The sequence below is a fragment of the Plectropomus leopardus genome, chromosome 5 (genome assembly GCF_008729295.1).
Source record: "Plectropomus leopardus isolate mb chromosome 5, YSFRI_Pleo_2.0, whole genome shotgun sequence".
Classification (NCBI taxonomy): domain Eukaryota; kingdom Metazoa; phylum Chordata; class Actinopteri; order Perciformes; family Serranidae; genus Plectropomus; species Plectropomus leopardus.
The window spans coordinates 2,805,883-2,824,880 of record NC_056467.1 but is presented as its reverse complement, the minus strand read 5'-3'; the positions used below and the strand labels follow the sequence as shown (position 1 = coordinate 2,824,880).

At 39.6% G+C, this 18,998-nt stretch overlaps 1 protein-coding gene across 3 annotated transcripts in view; it reads right to left on the bottom strand.

Annotated features, from left to right (window-relative positions):
- LOC121942980 (alpha-2-macroglobulin) overlaps positions 1–18,700 on the bottom strand; it is a 60,443-nt gene extending 41,743 nt beyond the window's left edge. The window contains exons 1-18 of one of the 3 annotated variants that reach the window (XM_042486317.1): positions 18,455–18,700; positions 16,177–16,357; positions 14,263–14,419; positions 11,213–11,265; positions 9,667–9,687; positions 9,086–9,254; positions 8,894–8,978; positions 7,707–7,827; positions 7,499–7,613; positions 6,930–7,039; positions 6,195–6,350; positions 5,800–6,036; positions 4,323–4,386; positions 3,162–3,307; positions 2,174–2,323; positions 1,063–1,305; positions 248–335; positions 4–133 (exon numbers count right to left, since the gene is read on the bottom strand). In XM_042486317.1, coding sequence (XP_042342251.1) covers positions 4–133; positions 248–335; positions 1,063–1,305; positions 2,174–2,323; positions 3,162–3,307; positions 4,323–4,386; positions 5,800–6,036; positions 6,195–6,350; positions 6,930–7,039; positions 7,499–7,613; positions 7,707–7,827; positions 8,894–8,978; positions 9,086–9,254; positions 9,667–9,687; positions 11,213–11,265; positions 14,263–14,419; positions 16,177–16,357; positions 18,455–18,537 — 2,309 coding nt within the window. In that variant the 5' untranslated portion in view covers positions 18,538–18,700. The remainder of the gene's footprint in view (positions 1–3; positions 134–247; positions 336–1,062; positions 1,306–2,173; positions 2,324–3,161; positions 3,308–4,322; positions 4,387–5,799; positions 6,037–6,194; positions 6,351–6,929; positions 7,040–7,498; positions 7,614–7,706; positions 7,828–8,893; positions 8,979–9,085; positions 9,255–9,666; positions 9,688–11,212; positions 11,266–14,262; positions 14,420–16,176; positions 16,358–18,454) is intronic. The other 2 variants (XM_042486318.1, XM_042486316.1) reach the window with 2 other exon arrangements.
- Between the last annotated feature and the right edge of the window lie 298 nt (positions 18,701–18,998).

The following is an 18,998-nucleotide window of genomic DNA, read 5'->3' as shown; positions in this document are numbered from 1 at the left end:
TACCCAACAGAAACCAGCTCCCAGATCCAGGTCTCAGGGAAGTATGTTCTAATAGTCTCCTTGGTTTTTCCAGACCATGGTTCTTCGTCACTGGAGACAAAAGCGATGCCTACAGGCATATCAGAATAATCTCCTGCTTTCAATGGAGACCCAAACCCCTTTAAGACTTCTAGTTGACATGATATCAGTATAATTATTCTGAGGTCCAAAGAAACAGACAACAACATTGGTAAACTCTAAAACATACCAGAATCATAGTAAAGCTCATAGTTTCTTTCAAGGCAGTTATAAGGTTTTTTCACATCCGAGTTGGTCACAATTTTGATTCCAATTTCCTAAAATGGAGAGAGAGACATGATTAAACCCAATTAAAGATTGCAAAGTTGTATACTGTTTATGTTTGGGTCACTGCTGATGAACACACGGGATACAGCACAAGACTATTATATTTTTCAAGTAAATTGTTATAAATGAAAACTGAATTACCCAGATAGATATAACTGTAAACAAAAATCCTTTTTGTAACACTTTCTATAAGGACCACGTCTATAATGCATTATAAAGGCATTCGTAGTGAATTATAAGGCATTCATAATGTTTCATGACGAGGTTGAATAATGGATTACATGCAAAGTATTCTGGTACATGGTAGCGTAATTACAAATACATCAAAGTGTACCTAACTTTACTTAAAACGCACAATGATAACTTATGATGCATGGACTGTTATAGCACACTATGAGCTGATTGTTGATGTGTGTATAGATGAGTACTGGTAGTAATTATGCATTATAAGCCCCATCAGCCAACCTTCAGTTTATAACTAGTCAAGAGACACTTGATACTTATAAATCATTACAAGTCACATCTATAATGTTTAATGACTGTTGATACCAGAAAGCATTATGTGTTTATGAGTGTAGTCATAAAGCACTTTGAATGCATTATAAATCACTATGAATGACTTCATAATGTATTATAGACATGGTCTTCAGAGAAACTCTAAATATATACTAAATATTATACAATCAATGTCAATATTCGAAATAACTGAATTTCTACTTTAAAGATGCTGTAGACATCATTCTTCTGATTGGTCGGTCCATAGTAGAGTGAGCGCTTTGCTCGACCAGCTGCCTCCACATCGACCGCAAGCTCCTGTTCTGGTTCCAGTTCCGGTTCTACTTCTGGTTCTGGTTCTGGTTCGGGCTCTGGCATCGGCACTGAGAAGCAGGGATACGGCTCAAAGTCTTCAACCTCATAGCTGTATCCTGACAGCTTCTGTAAAGGCAGCTGGCTGTACACCTGCACGAAAACACACACGAACACGAGCCTGGGTAAGTCATCAGTATTGGCAGGAGGTACAGATACTTCACCCTTCAAATAACTATATGAACTTCAGTTACTCACTATATGTTACTCTGAATTTGCCAAGGTAATGCAGTTTTTCTGGCATGCCTCTCCAGTGAAGAAACCGATAACGAAAACAGCTCTTGCTGAATTGAAGTCATAGAGGTCCACATCCAATTACAAACTCTCACAGAACGAATGCAGTATCCAAGTCTCGTTTATCCAGTTAATGCTGAAATACTTCCCAAACAGAGTACCCTTTCCTACAGGGAACTGAACTCTATCGACAGTCTATTGACTAGGCTACATCTCATGTTTCAATCGAGGAAAAGTTATAGCACGATTGACGTGGTTATGGTTTTAACGCTCAGCCTTAACATGACTGGATGAATAAGACTCGGATAATTCTGCACAAGTTGTCTGAGAGTTTGTAAATGATGCTGTATTTAATTTTATGACTTCAATTAATCCAGACTTTTCTCCGTTTTCTCATCAAAATAAACACAAGACAAAAAAAAGACTAAGACTAACCTCTTCTTATTTATTTTATTTGTAATTTAAATTTGTATCTATCGGTTTTTGCCTGCCAACTATTGTTGTACTGTCTGGTTTTCAACAGTAAATAACAATAAAACTAATAACTTAAACTGAAAATAAAATTAAATAATTAATAAAAAAAAGATGAGCTTATCATTATCATGACTTGATCTCGTCCAAATTCTACCGATTTTGACTTTACCCATTAAATTAAGTAAAAGGTTGGTGAGGATTTGTTATATGCACAAACGTTAACGTGTTGTAAGCGTTGAGGCTTATGTCATACAGAGTCGACTGTGAGTTCCTGCTCCGGCTGCAGCAGGAGGATGCTCTGGTCGATGGCTCTGACGGAGCACATGGAGCCTGGATGAGCCTGGAGACTGAGCGTCGTCTTCTCTGCTGGAAGCTGCTGCAGAGAGGAGAACTTCAGGGACACCTGCGCAAGAGACACAGAGGTGGACGGTCATTAGTTTCAGAGCTGACTGGAAGATATCAGGTCAAAAATACAGACTTAAACTAATCTAAAATTCTTATATTATTATATCAGGGTTTCTGCCGCTTAAGGCAACGTAGATTTAAGACTTTTTTGGACTTTTTTTAATGTCACATGGAATTAAGTGCAAGAATTATTTTCTCATAACCAGAATTACAGGACAATTTTTTTGGCCCAAATGCTTATTTTAACTTAAAACATGACTTTTTTGTCGCTTGAGAAAGTTTGATATTCTACTTCAAATGTTGAAAAAACAACCCTTTTTAGAGAGGAATATAGAGAATACAATGAACATATTATATTATCATAAACATATCCATTTGGTCTACCAACAGAAGCGGCAAATATCTGGCTTTTCTGGCCTGTTTTCGGAGCGATTTTGTGTTTCTCAATTTGCATGTGAGATTTCACTGCTTGGATTTCCATCAAGACAAGTGTAAGAAAAGGAATAATTAAATTATTTAAACAACAACAACAACAACAACAAAAGAAAATATTTTACTATGCAGAAAAAAAATCATTAAATGCCCCTTCCCTTGTCTGAGCATTTTAAGACTTTTGAAAGATTAATTGATGTCAATCTATTTTTTTCATTTTATTTTATTTTTATTTAACCTTTATTTTAACAGGGAAGGGGACACAAAGGGAATTTGATACCAATTAAGGCCTTATTTCTAAATTAATGAATTCAATGCCTTTTAAGACTTTTTAAGGATTTGCAGGAAACCCTGTGTATGTCAGAACAGCATTGAAGACTCATTTATCGGTTGGTTATTGGTACCTTGTTATTGAGGCAGAGCTGAATGGGGAAGTCCCGGCTATCGGCCACGGCCTCTCCACTGGGCATCACGGTGTAAACCACCACCTGAGCAAACGGGGCCAGGTTTGTCACCTGACGGAGGGACACGGACAACTCGCCTTTGTTGACTGAGGCAGGAAAAACAGACGAGGAGATGAGACATATGATCATGTGAAAGTATTAAAATACATAAAATGAACAAATGAAATCCTTTTTCATTTTGCATGTATCAAATTAGATTGTTGTATTTTGTTTCAGCAATAAACGTAACTGTACACGGGAAATAGGGACCTGCTGCAGCCCTATCTATGAAACTACTGAGGTGCCCCACAAATCAGCTATTTGATTAACCTCAAGCAGCTGACGCCACAATTAAAGGACAAAGATGGGCATTAGGGATCGATCGATCGATGTTGGTTTTTCGGGGCCGATACCAATTATTAGTAGTTAATGACACCGACAACCAATATTTGGAACCAATGCATTTACAATAGAAATGAAAGTCTCTCTGTCAATATTTAGAATTTAGAACATAACAAAGTCCAACACAAAACTTTGCCTTTAGTGAATATTTAATAAAAATTTTATTAGTAATTAGACTTTCAGCATCATATGCAAAAAGTTCCCAGCAACTTTTTGTTTTTTTTAAGTCAAGTGAAAATTTAAATAAAAATGAATAAATAAAAATAGCTTCCTGAGGTTCTACAAAGTAAAAGCTTTTCCCCTGCTGACACTTCCTTTCTTTATTTTTCTTAATTAAATAATTTTATCAGCGATCATTAAAACAAAACACTGATACAGATAATCAGCAAAATGCCAATAATCGACCAGACCAATAATCCGTTGATCCCTATTGGGCATACAATAATGTTTTTGTTATTGTCATCAAATCCCAAGATAAACCAACAAAATATCAAAGGCCATTTCTTAATACTGTTTAGTTTCCTGCCGTGTTAACAAAACACTGACTAATGTCACATTTTCAGTCCAAGTGAAATTCAGAGCAAATAAATTGTCTTTGCTCTGAATTATTGTAGGTTATTATTGTATTATTTTCTGGATTTACTGACAACGGAAATGCAGATCATCATCATCGGACACATCCTTTAAGATGACTGACTTAGTTTAAGAAACAGTTTTTACCAGTTCCTGCTTTAACCGCCACCGGGACACGACCGTGCTGCACGATTCCACCTCTGGACATCACCTACAACAGAGCATAACACCGGCAGATAAACTACAGGTTTGATTTTGTGTGTGTGTGTGTGTGTGTGTGTGTGTGTGTGTGTGTGTACAGAATCAACCCCACTTTATCTCTACAAAAAGTCCTTTGGAGACTGAGGTGATGGAGTCGTTTAATTATCTACTATTCACCTAAAAATGAACATAAATGACTTTATTCTGAAACATGACGACACTGGCGGTAGCTTGTTTTCAGTCATGTGATCCCGATGATGTGCAAAAGTCAGATGGGAGGCAGGGCACCGTTTGGGAATCGTTGGGAATGAAGAAAAAGTGAATACGCTAAAACCTTAAAAGGACCTGCAGGCAGCAGCAATCATCAGAAAATTTCTAGATACACTGGATATGATCTCTGAATGGGCAAAAATTCCCACTGACACACTCCAAAATCCTGCAGAAAGCCTTCCCAGAGGAGCGGAAGCTGTTATAGCTGCAAACGGGAGACCAACTTCATATTAACGCCGATGGATTGAGAACGGGATGTCATAAAAGCTCCTGTAGGTGTGACGTGCAGGCGGCCCGATACTTTTATCTACAGAGTGTAGCTCTTGTTTTGACCGGTTTGCATAACCGTAAACAACACATAACTTTGCCATTTTTACAGAGTGGTGAAGAGATGACATATTTTTGTAAGCCAACCAAGAAGTTAGCATCACACTGGTTCCCTCCTTAAAACCCTTCTGAATCGATTTTTCAGTTATCGCCAAAAACAAGCTCTCTGACAAACACAGGTTTATGATACTTGCACGTTTCGTTCAGCATGACAGTCTTCACAGATGAACACCACTTTTGTGAGTTTTTAAGCATAAATGAAATCACCATTAGTAAAAAGCTATTGTTAGGCTACACACGAACTACATCGTGGTCACATGACGTAAACATCACAACTACGAACACTGTAAAAACACGTTAAAACACAACCGAAAAATATTATAAACAGATAAATCTACCAGTTTGAGCGTGACTGTTGCATAAAGCTGCAAAGGCGGACAAGAGTGTTTAATGAGTTTCTGTGTCGCTGTGATGACGTCTAATGTCCCGACAAACACGGTAGTCCCATTTAGCCGCTTGTTAGCAACCGCCTTTTTTTAAGACGCGTAAAAACCTTAAAAGTTCAAAAATCGGTTTATACAGACTTTATTTATGTTGCAGAACAGAACGTCTAAATATCTTTAGCAGGTGCTAACCACAGACTTTATTTAAGGCATTTTACCAAAAACCCATTCAAAAACCTCTTTGAGACTTTGAGACGAGGGAACCGGAAGTACAAAAATGCAAACAAACTTCCGTGTTTTAGGACTCATTACGTCACCACTCTATAGCTTCTCCGTGCAGAAATCATGTGCAAAAACTACATTACGCATCACGTAAGACTCACCAGGTAAAAGAAGTCGAGGACGTCCTGTCCCTTCTTTAGCTCCTCTCCTTGGATGATGTACTGAGCACGCACCGTGGCATCTTTGTCACAGGAGATCTTCCCGCTCACCTGCATGAGCTTCAAAAAACTGCTGCTCTTGGAGTAAAAGGCTGCGACGTGGTGAAAGGCCGACCTGTACTCCGGTCTGCGCAGATTGGCCACGTACGGCTCGTTCTCCTCCGTCTTTCTCGACCTCGCCTGTTGAAACATCAACCGGAGGTCACATTTTCACTGCAAAGTTTTCACTGTTTTTCATCTCCGACAAAATCCACAATATAGTGGTAAGTTTCTTTCATTAGATGTAAATTGTATAAATTATTCAACTACAGAAAAAAGGATCTCGAGCAGAAACCAACCTTTAGATTCACACTGCCTGTCCAGTCGGTGGTGTCCAAAGAAAATGACGCCATGCCTTGCGTGTCCGTAGTGAGCGTTAAGTTTTGGGAGTCTCCGGCGAACAGATATACTGCCTCGTTGGGAACAGCATTGTTGTCTGGACCGATCACTTTGACCTGCAAAAAAGAAAAATCAGAAAGCAGAAGCTTAACCCACAGCAGACAACGTACTCATGGTTTTACCTCTCTAACGTCTAAAGCAAAACTGAAAATGTAAACTCTGCTGTGCCGGCCATTAACGGTTTATCGCTAAAGGAGTTATTCCCTCTGGGAGCCTGAATGTGTTCAGAAAGAAGAAAAGTCAATCTGCATTTTGCAGTATGAGCACCACAATTAGGGGGTCCCCATCAAATCAGTAATTTAAGTGTAATGTGGAAAAATGGTTAATTGAAAAGCAGCAATATCAGCACAGATTTTAGGCTGCATCCTCTATTTGGATTTTACACACTCATATTGTTAAATTGTGTTGTATATTCTTAACTTAAACATGTTAAAGTATGTTGTGTGCCTTTTTATCTGAATGTTGTTTCTCTTAACCATTGCCTATACTGTTATTTTAGGACAGGCAAGAGACTACCGATGAAAATTAGCTCCCCGGCTAACTCGGTTGCATTTATATTTGTTTAAATGTGGATTAATTTAAACTTTTTTTTTTAAGTCGTTAATATTATTATTATTATTAATTAGACCGCTTACCTTTCCCTCTAATGCGATGCCAGGCTTGTATGCTGCAGGTACGTCCTCAAAGCTGACCGTCCTGATGTGGCTGCTGAAGCTGGTCTTCCCGCTGCCTCTCAGAGTGACGCCTGGATGGCAGAAAATATAAAGATCAGATTTTTTTACCCCCTTTACTTTTGCTTTGCTTTGTTTTCCTTGTTTGTTTACTCTCTGTTTTATCATGGTTCCTGACCTTGGCTTATATTTATTACTACTGATTTGTCATCCCTATGCAATTTTGGTGCTCTTATCCTGTGAACAGCAAGGTGGGAGATAAATGCTAAATGACCTAATGCATAGAGGGAAACTGGTACTTAATAATGTTAAAAATGGACATGAAAAGACCAAAAATGTGATGAGTACGTGGATATATTGCGAACATCTCCTCTGCATCATATGTAGTTTGTGTTATTTCTAAGTTGAATAAATGAAAAAGTTAGAAAAAGTAAGAAAATATACAGATCACTGCTTATTCAGAACTGATTTGAGTACTAATGAGTCGATGAACAGTATCGGTCAGCCTACCTGCGTGTATTCGGTCAGCTTACCTGTGCCGTACTCTTCCATTTCAGCATCCAGCTCAAAGCTGTCATCATACATGCTCTTCTCGAGGGAAAACTCAGTCATGTTCATAACTTGTGTAGCGCAACCACTTTTATCCGTCTACAAGATAATACAAGTCCATTTAAACAAATTAAAGTAGATAAAGTGAAAGCAAACTGTATCAACAGCATAAACTTTTGAATTATTACTCACTGTCAGTGTGTACAACTTGCAGAGGTCACTTTGTTGGGTAATTGGAAACCAGTAAAACCTGACGGCGTTTCTGCAAAACGTTGCCTTGACTGAACCAATAACAGGTTTACCGTACGTGTATCTGCGGGAGAAAAAACACAAGAACATAAAGAAGATTTTTAGAAGTTGATCCTGATTTTAGATTTAAGCATTTCAACTTAATATAATCACACAGACACAAAGTATATTATTGTCTGAGAAAGCAGAACACAGCACAAAAACCACTACTCAGCACGAGTCCATATACTACCTCATACAGCCGTCCCATTTGTTACTTTGTACATTACTCTGTACACAGTTGATACAGTAATCCTTTTTTGTTACTACGTATGTTGCTCCCTTCACTAGTCCATACAGTAGTCTATTTGTTACTTTGTACATCACTCAGTACATTAGTCAATACATCAGTCCATACGTTACATCGTACTGTAGTCTACTTGTTACTGAGTACATTACTCTGTACGTAGTACAGCAATCCTTTTGTTACTGCGTACGTTACTCCCATCGTTAGTCCGTACATTAGTGTGTTTGTTGCTTTGTATATTACTCCTTACGTTCGTCCATACAATAGTCTGTACAGTAGTCAATATCTTACTTTATACATTACTAAGAACAGTAGTTCATACATTAGTCATCATGTACATCACTGCGTACATTACTCCGTACAGTAGTCCATTTGTTACTTTGACGTTACTCCGTACTGTACTCCAACTGTTACCTTGTACATTACTCCGTGCATTAGTCAGTGCGGTACTCTTTTCGTTCCTTTGAACGTCGCTGCAGGTCATTTCACACGGCACTCATTAGTTCACACAGTAGTCCGTTTGTTACTTTGTACATTACTCCATACTTTACTCCACACACGATTTTGCTTGTTACTTTGTACATTACTAAAGTTAGCGTTTAGTTTAGACAGTCTGATAATATGCTGTTGCCACATTGGAGCCATAAAAGAGGGACAGCTGACTCATCGTGAAGTTGACAATATAAGGAGCACTCAGAGAAGTATTATAAGTACTATTATTATGGTTAAAATGTTACAAAAAGTAAGGAGAATTCAATTTTCAGTTTGACTTTGACAAAGCCAGTAAATTTTAGGGTAGCAGCCATTTATTAAACTCTTTCTGTCCTATTTATGCGGGACTCACTTTCCACAAATCTGAAACGTTGCCTCCTGGTCCAGGATGGTAATCACACTCGGTAGATGAACCTTCACTTCGTACTTTGGCAAAACTGCAGCGAGGGAACCAAAAGTCTCAGCACAGAAAACTTACACAGATCAGACACATCAGTGTTTTGGTAAATGTGATCATCTATTTTTGTTTTAGCCTGCAACAGACCGTATTCCTTGATGTCAAAGCTGTGGGATATTTGCTCTCCTTTGTTCGTCGTGGCCCTGATCGTGTAGCTTCCTTGTACGGCCTCAGGAATCATGGGGTGGGAAAGATCAAGGATGCCGCTGACAATGGTCTTATCCAACCACTGGGCAATGCGATTGGAATTGGGATCCTTTTAAAGAGAGAGGCAGATTTCAAAATAAAAAATACACTGTGGTTTGATAGTGTTTTAAAGTATATAAGCACTAAAGAGCTTTTTTTGTTTTTATACCCTCTGTAATACAGAAATGTAAATTCTACTCCACTCCACTAGGTGTGGATTTTTTCCTTTAGTTATACATTTTCAAATTATGTAGTTGGCAGAGCTTTTTGTTTGTAGAAAAACTACAAAAAACACTATATAAATTAGCATGCTACTTTCAGTCGTTCCTCAGACGACCCTTTCCCACCAAATTAGCTCTGCTTCTTGAACCGGTTCAGTTCAGGACTCTCAGAACGAGTGTTACTGTAACCAAACTTGATTATTAGGTTGGGTAGTTCAGCACTTCACTTAGCCCCTTATCTTGATTTTAAGTGAACCTTACCTGGAGCTCCACCACTTTGTACTGAAAAAGAAAAAATATACACAATTAGAATATATCGTCATCGTTGGTTCACAGAAGAAAAATCATTATCATCTTGAGTAGTTTTTCACAGCAAAACTTGCGATGCACGAGAGAATTTTTTGGCATTTTAGCCTTTATTAGATAGGACAGATGAATAGTGATAAGGGGAGAGAGGAGGGACGACATGCAGCAAAAGGCCTCGAGTGGGACTTGAACCTGAGGCTGCTGCGGTAAGGACACTGCCTCTGTGCATGTGTCTGCGTTATCCACTCAGCCACTGACGCCCTGGCAGAAATTAGTTAATAAACAAGAATACAATAATTGGACACTGAAATTGAACGCCACTTAAGACCTTTTCACAATAATTTTAAGCCAAATCTAAGACTGATTTCTGGGAAAATCTTTTTTTTTTCCCCTTTCAAGCACTGCAGGCAAGCATGAAGTAAAAGATGGTTCAGTGGTAGGTTTGGACATGAAAAATGTGGACTTTTGACAGAGTTTGACTTAACAAAAAAGAAATTAAAAGATGAATATATTAAATTTGAAAAAATGATTGTGGCAATGAAGACTTCACAAATTCAAATTTAAGACTATTTAATGATTTTAAGGCGTGGTATTTATAATTTTGACAGTGCAAATGCAGAACCACAAACTCATACTTTGTTGACAACCTTTGTTTATCCCACACAACTTTAATTTAAATCTTTAGTCAAGATCCCAAATTTGGAGGGAAATGTGTATAAACTGGTGTACAAGCCAGTATTTTGGTGTTTGTCATAACAGTGCAGTCACAAAAATACTACCAAGGAAATACTAAAATTTGACGGATACATCTTTGGTGAAAAGTTGGAAGCAACAGCTACACACAGTGGCGGCTGTGGCTCAGAAGCAGAGGGTCGTCCTCCAATCAGAAGATCAGCGGTTCAATCCCCAGCTCCCCAAGCATCCTTGGGCAAGATACTGAACCCCAAATTGCTCCTGATGTGTGAATGTGTGAATGTGACATGTAGTGTTAAAGCACTTTGAATGCTATACAAGTATAGTCCATTTACATTGTTGGGCCCTCTCACACAGTTCAGGTTAATTTTACAAATTAAAGTTTCATTGTTTTCAACGTGACCAAGTGATTTAGTCTTTAGAGCTACTACTATTTAGCAGCCTACATCATCGTCTGAATTAATTTCATGTTGGCTGCACGCAGTCGTGTTTTCAGCCTCTCTACACAAACGGAAAAGGCCTTGAGCCCGTATTGATTCAGATGTTTGGGTCAAATGCAGTGTGTGCCAAATGAACTCTGACAGCATGTTTATCACACTACTCCACACAGCGCTTCACGCCCACGCTGTCTTCAAAATCAACAAACAGGCCTCCTTTCACCTCCCACTCTCCTGAACCAAAATAGACCTCGCTCTTCACATTCACCGACGGCTGGTAGAAATCACACCAGATTACAAAGTTCACAGGTTGGAATTCGCATCATACAATATCACATCATTTTTAGAGGCAAAAATCGAGTAAAACCTACCGTTCGACCCACGGGGATGAAATTGGCATCCATGGAGGCAATACGGAACTGGACTGTAAGAAGGGAAATAAAATAATTACCATCAATTTATTTTCTGGATACAACAAACAAGCAGCACATATATAACATCAGTAAACAGAAAAAACTCAAAATACATCATCATCAACCATCGTTTATTCAGGGGAAACTGACTGAGCATTAAGCTCTTTTACAGCAGTGCCCTGAATTCACATTCAGTCGGTTAAAAGGGATAAACAACATATAATAGCAACAAATTCAACAAAACCAAACAACGAGCAGCAATAACTATCAGAAGTCTGCAATAAATTCAGTTAAAGGATGAAACATTAAAAAGCAAACAGTTTTGCAAATTGAATAAATTCCCACATTACAGCAGGTGGGACGATCCAAAAGGTGACTTACATTGCACAAAACAAAAAGACGGCGCATTCTTACGGACAAAAGTCAGCTAAAAAGTGCAAAGTGTCCAGTAATGATGAAGATGTTGTGAAATTTGTAAAAAAAAAAAAAAAAATCTAAATTTTTTATTGTTTCACTGAAGCCAAAGACTGAGAACATGTTTAGGGAACATGTAATTTAAGACTTTTTAATGCTTTTTTAAATGTCACTTGGAATCAAATTCAAGAAAAAACTAAAAAGTTAATTAATCAATTAATTAAAAGGGACGATCCAACAGGTGGCTTATATATATAAAAGCACAGTTATTGTGAGCACATTATGATGTGAGAGGCACTGTTTTTTTTAAGTACCGACTGTTTACATCTGTGATATTTTACAGTCCAATTTCAGAGTTTTGAAAGGTTGATTTAAGACATTTTAATACCAATTAAGGCCTTGTTTTTAGAGTAATTTAATTACCCCCTTTTGAAACTTTTTAAGGTCCACGGGAACCAAGCCGAGCGTGCCAGGAAGCAGCATTTTAGTATCACTCTTTCATGATACTGGAGCACAGACTAAGACAAGAAAGGTCAAAACTGAAGCAGCCGAGACCGAGAAATCATGAATCACTAAAAAAGCAGTGATCGAAGCTTTAAAGACACTGCAGTCCTGCTCAATAGCACGTTCTTGAGAAACCTTCCTCGCCTGGTAAACACCCATTTGTTATATTTGCTTTCCAATAAAAATAAAAATCCCCAAGCAGAAGCCAAAATAACCGTGATGAGATCATGAAGAAGTCATCAAAGCTCAAAGCTCTTCCAGAGCCTTTGGCAGCGTCTAATGAACGACACCATCAAGACTCAGTGTTTTCGGAGCTCGACCCCTAATTCAGACTTAAAGTCTCCTCCTCTAACTTTGGAGGTGCAACCCTAAATGTGTGAAATACTCCTTAAATAATACAAGTGCTGGAGCGCTGGGGAGCTCAGGTGGCAGAGCACGCGCCCCGTGTTCAGTGGCTGTGTGTCCTCGTCACAGTGGCCCCGGTGCGAGTCCGACTCCAAAAAAGAAAAACCATAGGCCACCATGTTTCGAGGACCGTGCTGTGTTGGGCCAGGACACCTGCCACGTCTTTAAGAACCTAAAAAAACACGAGGATGGGAGCTATTCGGTGCCAACTGTCAATGGCACGGAGGCAGGTTGAGTCTAAAGTTGCTAGGCAACCATAACTAGCACCCTTGTCATAGCCTTCATACCAAAAATCCCAAGTTTGGAGTTGATCTTCTATCTTCTTGCTTTATACTAATAATATTTACAGATGAAAGAAAGGATATCTGTTGGCTGTGATTGGTTCTTTGTCAAAAGTTAAAACTCTGTTAATCTCAGGGTGCAGCCATCGTGCCCTAAAAAACAGGCGCATGGGAACAATTGTGTGCCACGATAGCGTCGCTCCCACTCCTGAGCGCGTCCTCTGCACGTTAAAACAATAGGTTTGCGGTCCCCAAAAAACTAATTATGCCTGCTGCAGTGGTAAAACAACAGTATTTGGACAAAATTAATCACAATAAACAACATAGATACATTTGACTCGGCAGTCCAAGGCTGAACTACAGACCCTAAAGGCGCTACCTCCACTCACACTCCCAAATGTTGTAAAATATCTGATTTTGGTTTGAGTGCACACATCCTGGTTAAAGAGATAACATGGCGGCCCCGTTACATGTTGAGTGATATAACTTTACATTCTCTATGAAGACAAATACTGTGATGGTCTTTTATAGTAAATATGACAATGTTATATATGTGTATCCTTAATTGAACCAGGTAAAAGACTTGAGATTTAAAATCTCTTTTCCAAAAGTGACCTGGCAAAGAGGGAAGCTTAACAGGTTACAACAGAAACTACAGACAGACAAATACAACTATCACACAATACAAAGAGCGAGCACAAACTTAGTAGAAAAGTAGCAGTCACATTGACCAATATTGCTATTTTCTCGACCTTTTAAAAGTGACTTAAATTCCCCCAAAGTGATCAGCTCAGACAGTTTTAAGTCCTTCTGGAAGTTACTCCAAATGGGAGGGGCGACAAATTTAAAAGTATTTTTGCCACGTACTGTGTGAACCTTGGGGACAGACATCAAAAGCGTACTGTGAGAGCGCAGGCCATATTGATTCTGGTTTTTACACATATATGTACATAAATAAGGGGGAACCAGCCCAAGTAGACTCTTATGTATAAAGAACGACAGAGCAGGCCAGTTAGCAGCAGCGTACAGAGCTCAGTGGTGTCTTGATGGTTCCAGAAATTAAATAAGATTTACTAAAAAAACAACTTTTCAACTGAAAAAGTGCTGTCGGCTTTTAATTGTGCTTTGGTGGATGGGTTTTATTTCATTGCCAGGAACTCTTGAGGAACCACCACTCTTCTGTGTGCTGAATTTAGACATTACTGTTAAACTTATCAAGTAGTGGCTCAGCATTATGCAGATATTGCAATTTAGTCCAAAAATTTTGCAAGTGCAGCTGAATTGGTAAGCATTGCAGAGGGAGTAATGTGGGCTGTGTGAACAGCACGACTGAGCAGCAGCAATTCTGCCTCACAGCAGGAGGGTCGCTTGCAGAGTAGTAATACCGCAGCTTACGACACTTACCAGTCTGTCCAGGTTTGTAGATGGGTTTATCAGTCTGGATGATGTGGATGAAAGCGGGAGGCTCAATGAGGATTTTGCTCTTCTTGCTCATCGAGTCGCTCTCACCCTGAATCGTGACATTTATGGTTGCCACTGTTCTGGTGCGCACTGCAGGGACCTGAAACACCAGAGAACACGTGTGCACAGTTAAAGCTACGTCATCTGCAATTTAACTGGACTACTGTCCTTATCCCAGTATACAAGCACCAGGGGAGAATCCATTTATTGACAGAAGTACGTCCGACTCCACCACAGTAGGTGACAATATGCCCCCTTTCAACGAGTTACTATTGGACCTTCTTCCAGTTGACCAATTGTGTCCCCACAGACTGTATACAAAGATGGACAACGTTATGGTCCCCCCAAAGTGCAACATTTCAACCTCAATTGCACTTTTGCTATTTTTAATGGTGATTTTTAATTTTTAAAAATCATTCAGTAATTATTTTCCTTTTTCTATCTTGTCTATTTACTCTTTTATTGTAAATCTCCGACAGCCAATCCATGTGCTCTCATTAAATGGGGTTGCTCGCCACTGGTCAGACGGACATTTTGGCGTAACTTCACCACCACAGCTCCACTTCCAAAAAATTTCACCAGCCCAAGATAGCAGCGCCCGTATGCCTGATATTTTAGCTTCACTTCAGCATAGCAGGGGTTAATGAGTCATTATATACAGTCTATAGTGACAACATACTCTATGCTTTACGTGGTACCCTTGTCTCATTTTTTTTCCTCTTCTTTTTTTTGATTTTTTCTGACTTTTTTCTTAAACTTTATGTTAAACGTCCGGGTCAAAGCGAGACTTTGGAGCATGCACAGAACGCTGAGGCCAGTTCAGGTCCGGTTGAGGTGTAAACATGAAAGAGTATCTTCTAGATGTGTTAATGATCTAACACATCCAGATGATTTCAGTCCGATTAACATTTTGGAGTGTATTTTATAAGTCAGGTTTCAGTTGGACTAACACAATAACTAAATTTTATCCAACATCATGTTCTGACAGAGAACCAGAGGATATTTGAATCCCGAGAACGAGAAAAAAGGAAAGAAGGACTTTTAAATTCAGTGTTGTGCAGAAGCACAACTTGTGCCCAGTTGACGAGCAATTTTCTAGATTGTACATTTTGTCTCTGCGGTGCAACATCTGTCAGCTATAATAGCACAAATGAAGTGCTTGGAAGTGAGTCCATCTGCTGAAATTGAGCAACAGACCTCTTCCACTACACAAGGTTAATTATAAAATGCCGTCATACTTGTGTAGCATATGTTTTCACTTGCTAATGGAGCTGCTATTATGTAACAGGGACTGGAACCACTTCTGAATTTGTGAGGGGCGTTTCTGCTTCTGTGTGTGTGTGTGTGTTTGTGTGTGTGTGTGTGTGTGTGTGTGTGTGTTGCGAGAGTGAGGGTATGGGGTCGGGGGCGGAGACGTAGTCCAGAGGAATGCAGGTACATAGCTACATAGCTAGCCTTTGGCAGAAAGCAGCCTTTGTTTAGTTGCAAATAGACAAATGCCAGACTAGGCCTGCAGCAGGGCCGAAAACGGGGGAGTGAAGTGAAACTAAGTACTATTGTCACTGAGCTGATTGGGGTCGGCGGGTCGTTTTGCATCAATATGGAGCAAGGCCCGTAAGTTGCATAACAGCGAGCAGCGGTGTGATGGAAAGCAGAGCACTAATTTACAGAGAAGCATTGGTGTTGACAGCCCCGGTCATGGCGCTGGCTGGATAATTAGGTCCATAATGACTCCAGTATTTGTGCCATTAGTTTAATAAGGGGCATTAGGACGAGGAGAGGAAAGAACACTGAAAGCTTCATGGATGCATTTAACCTGCAAATAGCCAAACTGTGTGTACATATGCTGAGTCACACCTGGAAGTTTAGGCAGCGGTAGAAGTCCTTTTTGACAGCCTCCTCTAGGACAGTGGTTCTGCCAGAGTCCATTTCGAGGGCGATGGTCAGAGAGACTGGCTCTGTGGGGCCTTGAATGTGGGCACACAGGGTCTCCTGTTTCCCTGCTTTCACCTGGGAGCTGACGGTCACTGCGAAAATACTGCAAATAGAGAAAGACATTAGATTAGTTGGAAAAGGACATGATGTGCTACAGATCCCAAATAACATTTTAAAAAAACTGTGCAAGTGCAAAAGAAAATAAAAATCTTGATGGACACTTTTTTGACAAGCAGAACAATAGTCATTCGTATGGATTTTGTCATTGCAATATTTTATTTTATCAATTATTGGAATCCAGAAACTATTCTAATGCCAGCTGAGGCTGAGCAGGGGAAATTAATGTCACCTATTTGATTTTGACCTTTTTTTTTTTAATCTTGTGTGCATGTCCCGTTTTTAAATCATTCTGTTTCATCTCTAAATTTGCACATTTTTACTGTAAACGTAGGGAAGACGAAACTTTTGAACTTTGAATGTGAAAGTGTCATGTTAAGACTGTTAAATTATGTTAAGCCATGTATGTGGTGGAGGAGAACTGTTCAAGAAATCTGTCAAAAAATGGGCAATAACCAATATTTTTTATAACAACAATGGGTTAAAAGATGTGTTAAAGGTGTCTCTCATAGCTGTAAAAACACACATACACTACCTGCTCAGCAGCAAGTGGCAGACAGACATAGTGGGACAATATTCAATTTTCTCAATATGTAGAACATGTTCATTTGTCCTGCCTCCAATAAAAACATGAAAGTAGCAGTGTCATTTCATTCAGACAAACTTAAGATATTTACTAGGGGTTACTACCGATTTCCAATATGCTGATAAATAAACAACTAATTGGCCGATAACCAAATTCACTATCAATATATCCACTTTTTCCCCACCTATTTTTAAGCGATCATCAAGTCTCCTCTGTAGTGGAGTTAATATCATATTATGCATACTGTTATGTTATTGTTATGACCCACCAACAGATGAAGACATAAAATACAATGTTTTTCTAAATCTGTAATATTCATTCATTATGCAAAATAAAAACAATACTTCAACTTAGGGCTAATGTTTTGCATGTTTACTTTGTCACTTAAAAAAAAAAAATGTCTGTAATACAAGCAGAAGTTATCATGTTTGCCAATTCCAACATTTCATTTTACAGTCAATATTACCTGATCCAAGATATTTACACAATAAATTGATGCACAAAAGGCACAAATTGGTGCATAAAGTCAGCAGAATACACAAAATTAGGGGTTTGACACCACAAACCCAAACCACCATTTCATATGTGGCCTCCACCTAAATATTGAAACAAAACCTACACCCCTGCTTAAGTGAAAGATCCGAGTGCTTTTTGCACAGCTAAAAAAGACATATGTAAATCAGTACTTGAAATGCTGTGTTTTTTTAATGTGTTGACCATGTAAATTGCACAGAAGAACACCCGAAATAACCTCTCTGCCGAATATGCTGTTTTGAGCCTTGTTGGCATACAGGGGCCTGCTGCTGCCAATGAGAAATAAAGGACACATTTAATTGAGTTTTGGGTGGTGCTGCTGAGAATATTGATGCTGTTTTATCCAGAGCGGAAGTTGCATGATGATGAAAAGTCATTGGACACTGATACAAAACTATGAAAGGCATTTGAGTTAAGATGGCCACAGTGCAGACAACACACAGCTGCAAAACAAAGGTCACAGCAGAATCAATATGCAGAGACAATACAAAGACGAGTTTGGCCTCATAAACAGCAGCATGTGTACCCTTTAAACTGACAACTGGCCTCCACTTCAGATAATTTAGTAGGTTAACCAAATAAGAAGTTATCAGTCATTGTTCTTAATAGCTACAGCAGATATGAGCAGCATAATAATCAAATGGTTTTAAGTGGTAGCAGATGGAGGTGCTTTCTCACACACACGCACACGCATACACACACACTGGTGCTCAACAGATTGCATAACAGTAGCCTATCCTGAGGCCAACCACTGGACTTTGCAGATACTGGGTTGTGATACTTGACCAAACACACAACAACACGACATGAAATCAAACTTTTCGCTAACTTCATGACGTGCTGCTACTCCTCAACAACAGCGCACGCACTTCGCGTCTACTCGCGTGACGCACGAAGCAAACTTTTGCAAACAACAAAAGATGCGACAGTTTAGCAAGACAACAACCTTTTATTTTAACTCACGTGTCATTGAGGTGGGCCGATGTCGCAGTTTGCAGGAGCGCAGAGGCGATGATGACAGCAAACATTTGGAGGACAGGTGCCATGTCTGCACAGCAGAGTCGGTGCTTCACAAGCAGCGGGACAAGTTGAGCGGACCGGACTGCACCGGAGGAGGACGGACTACCAGCTTGTTCCCCCCACTGCGGACAGGGATGTGCAGGGCAAGTTGCTCAAACGGAGGGGGCGGTTTGCTGTTTATACCCTCAAACCACTGCCACCTCCTCCCTTCCGAGTCACTCCCCCCCAACTTCGTTGGAGCTTTGCAGCCTCCTCCCTATTCCCAAAAGAGTTTCACTTCCCAAAAGTTGAATCACACAGTTGTGTCTGCTGCCAGCACGACTCCTCCAGTTTCTACGGAAATTGAGAAAAGTCCACACTGCACTGAGTGTGGGGGTGGGGGGTGGGGATGGGGGTGGAAAAGAGTGGGTGGGAAGATGGAAACTCAGGAGCAGATGTGACACAGGCATGATGACCATGCAAATTTCAGTGTTGTTCAAGAAGCCTG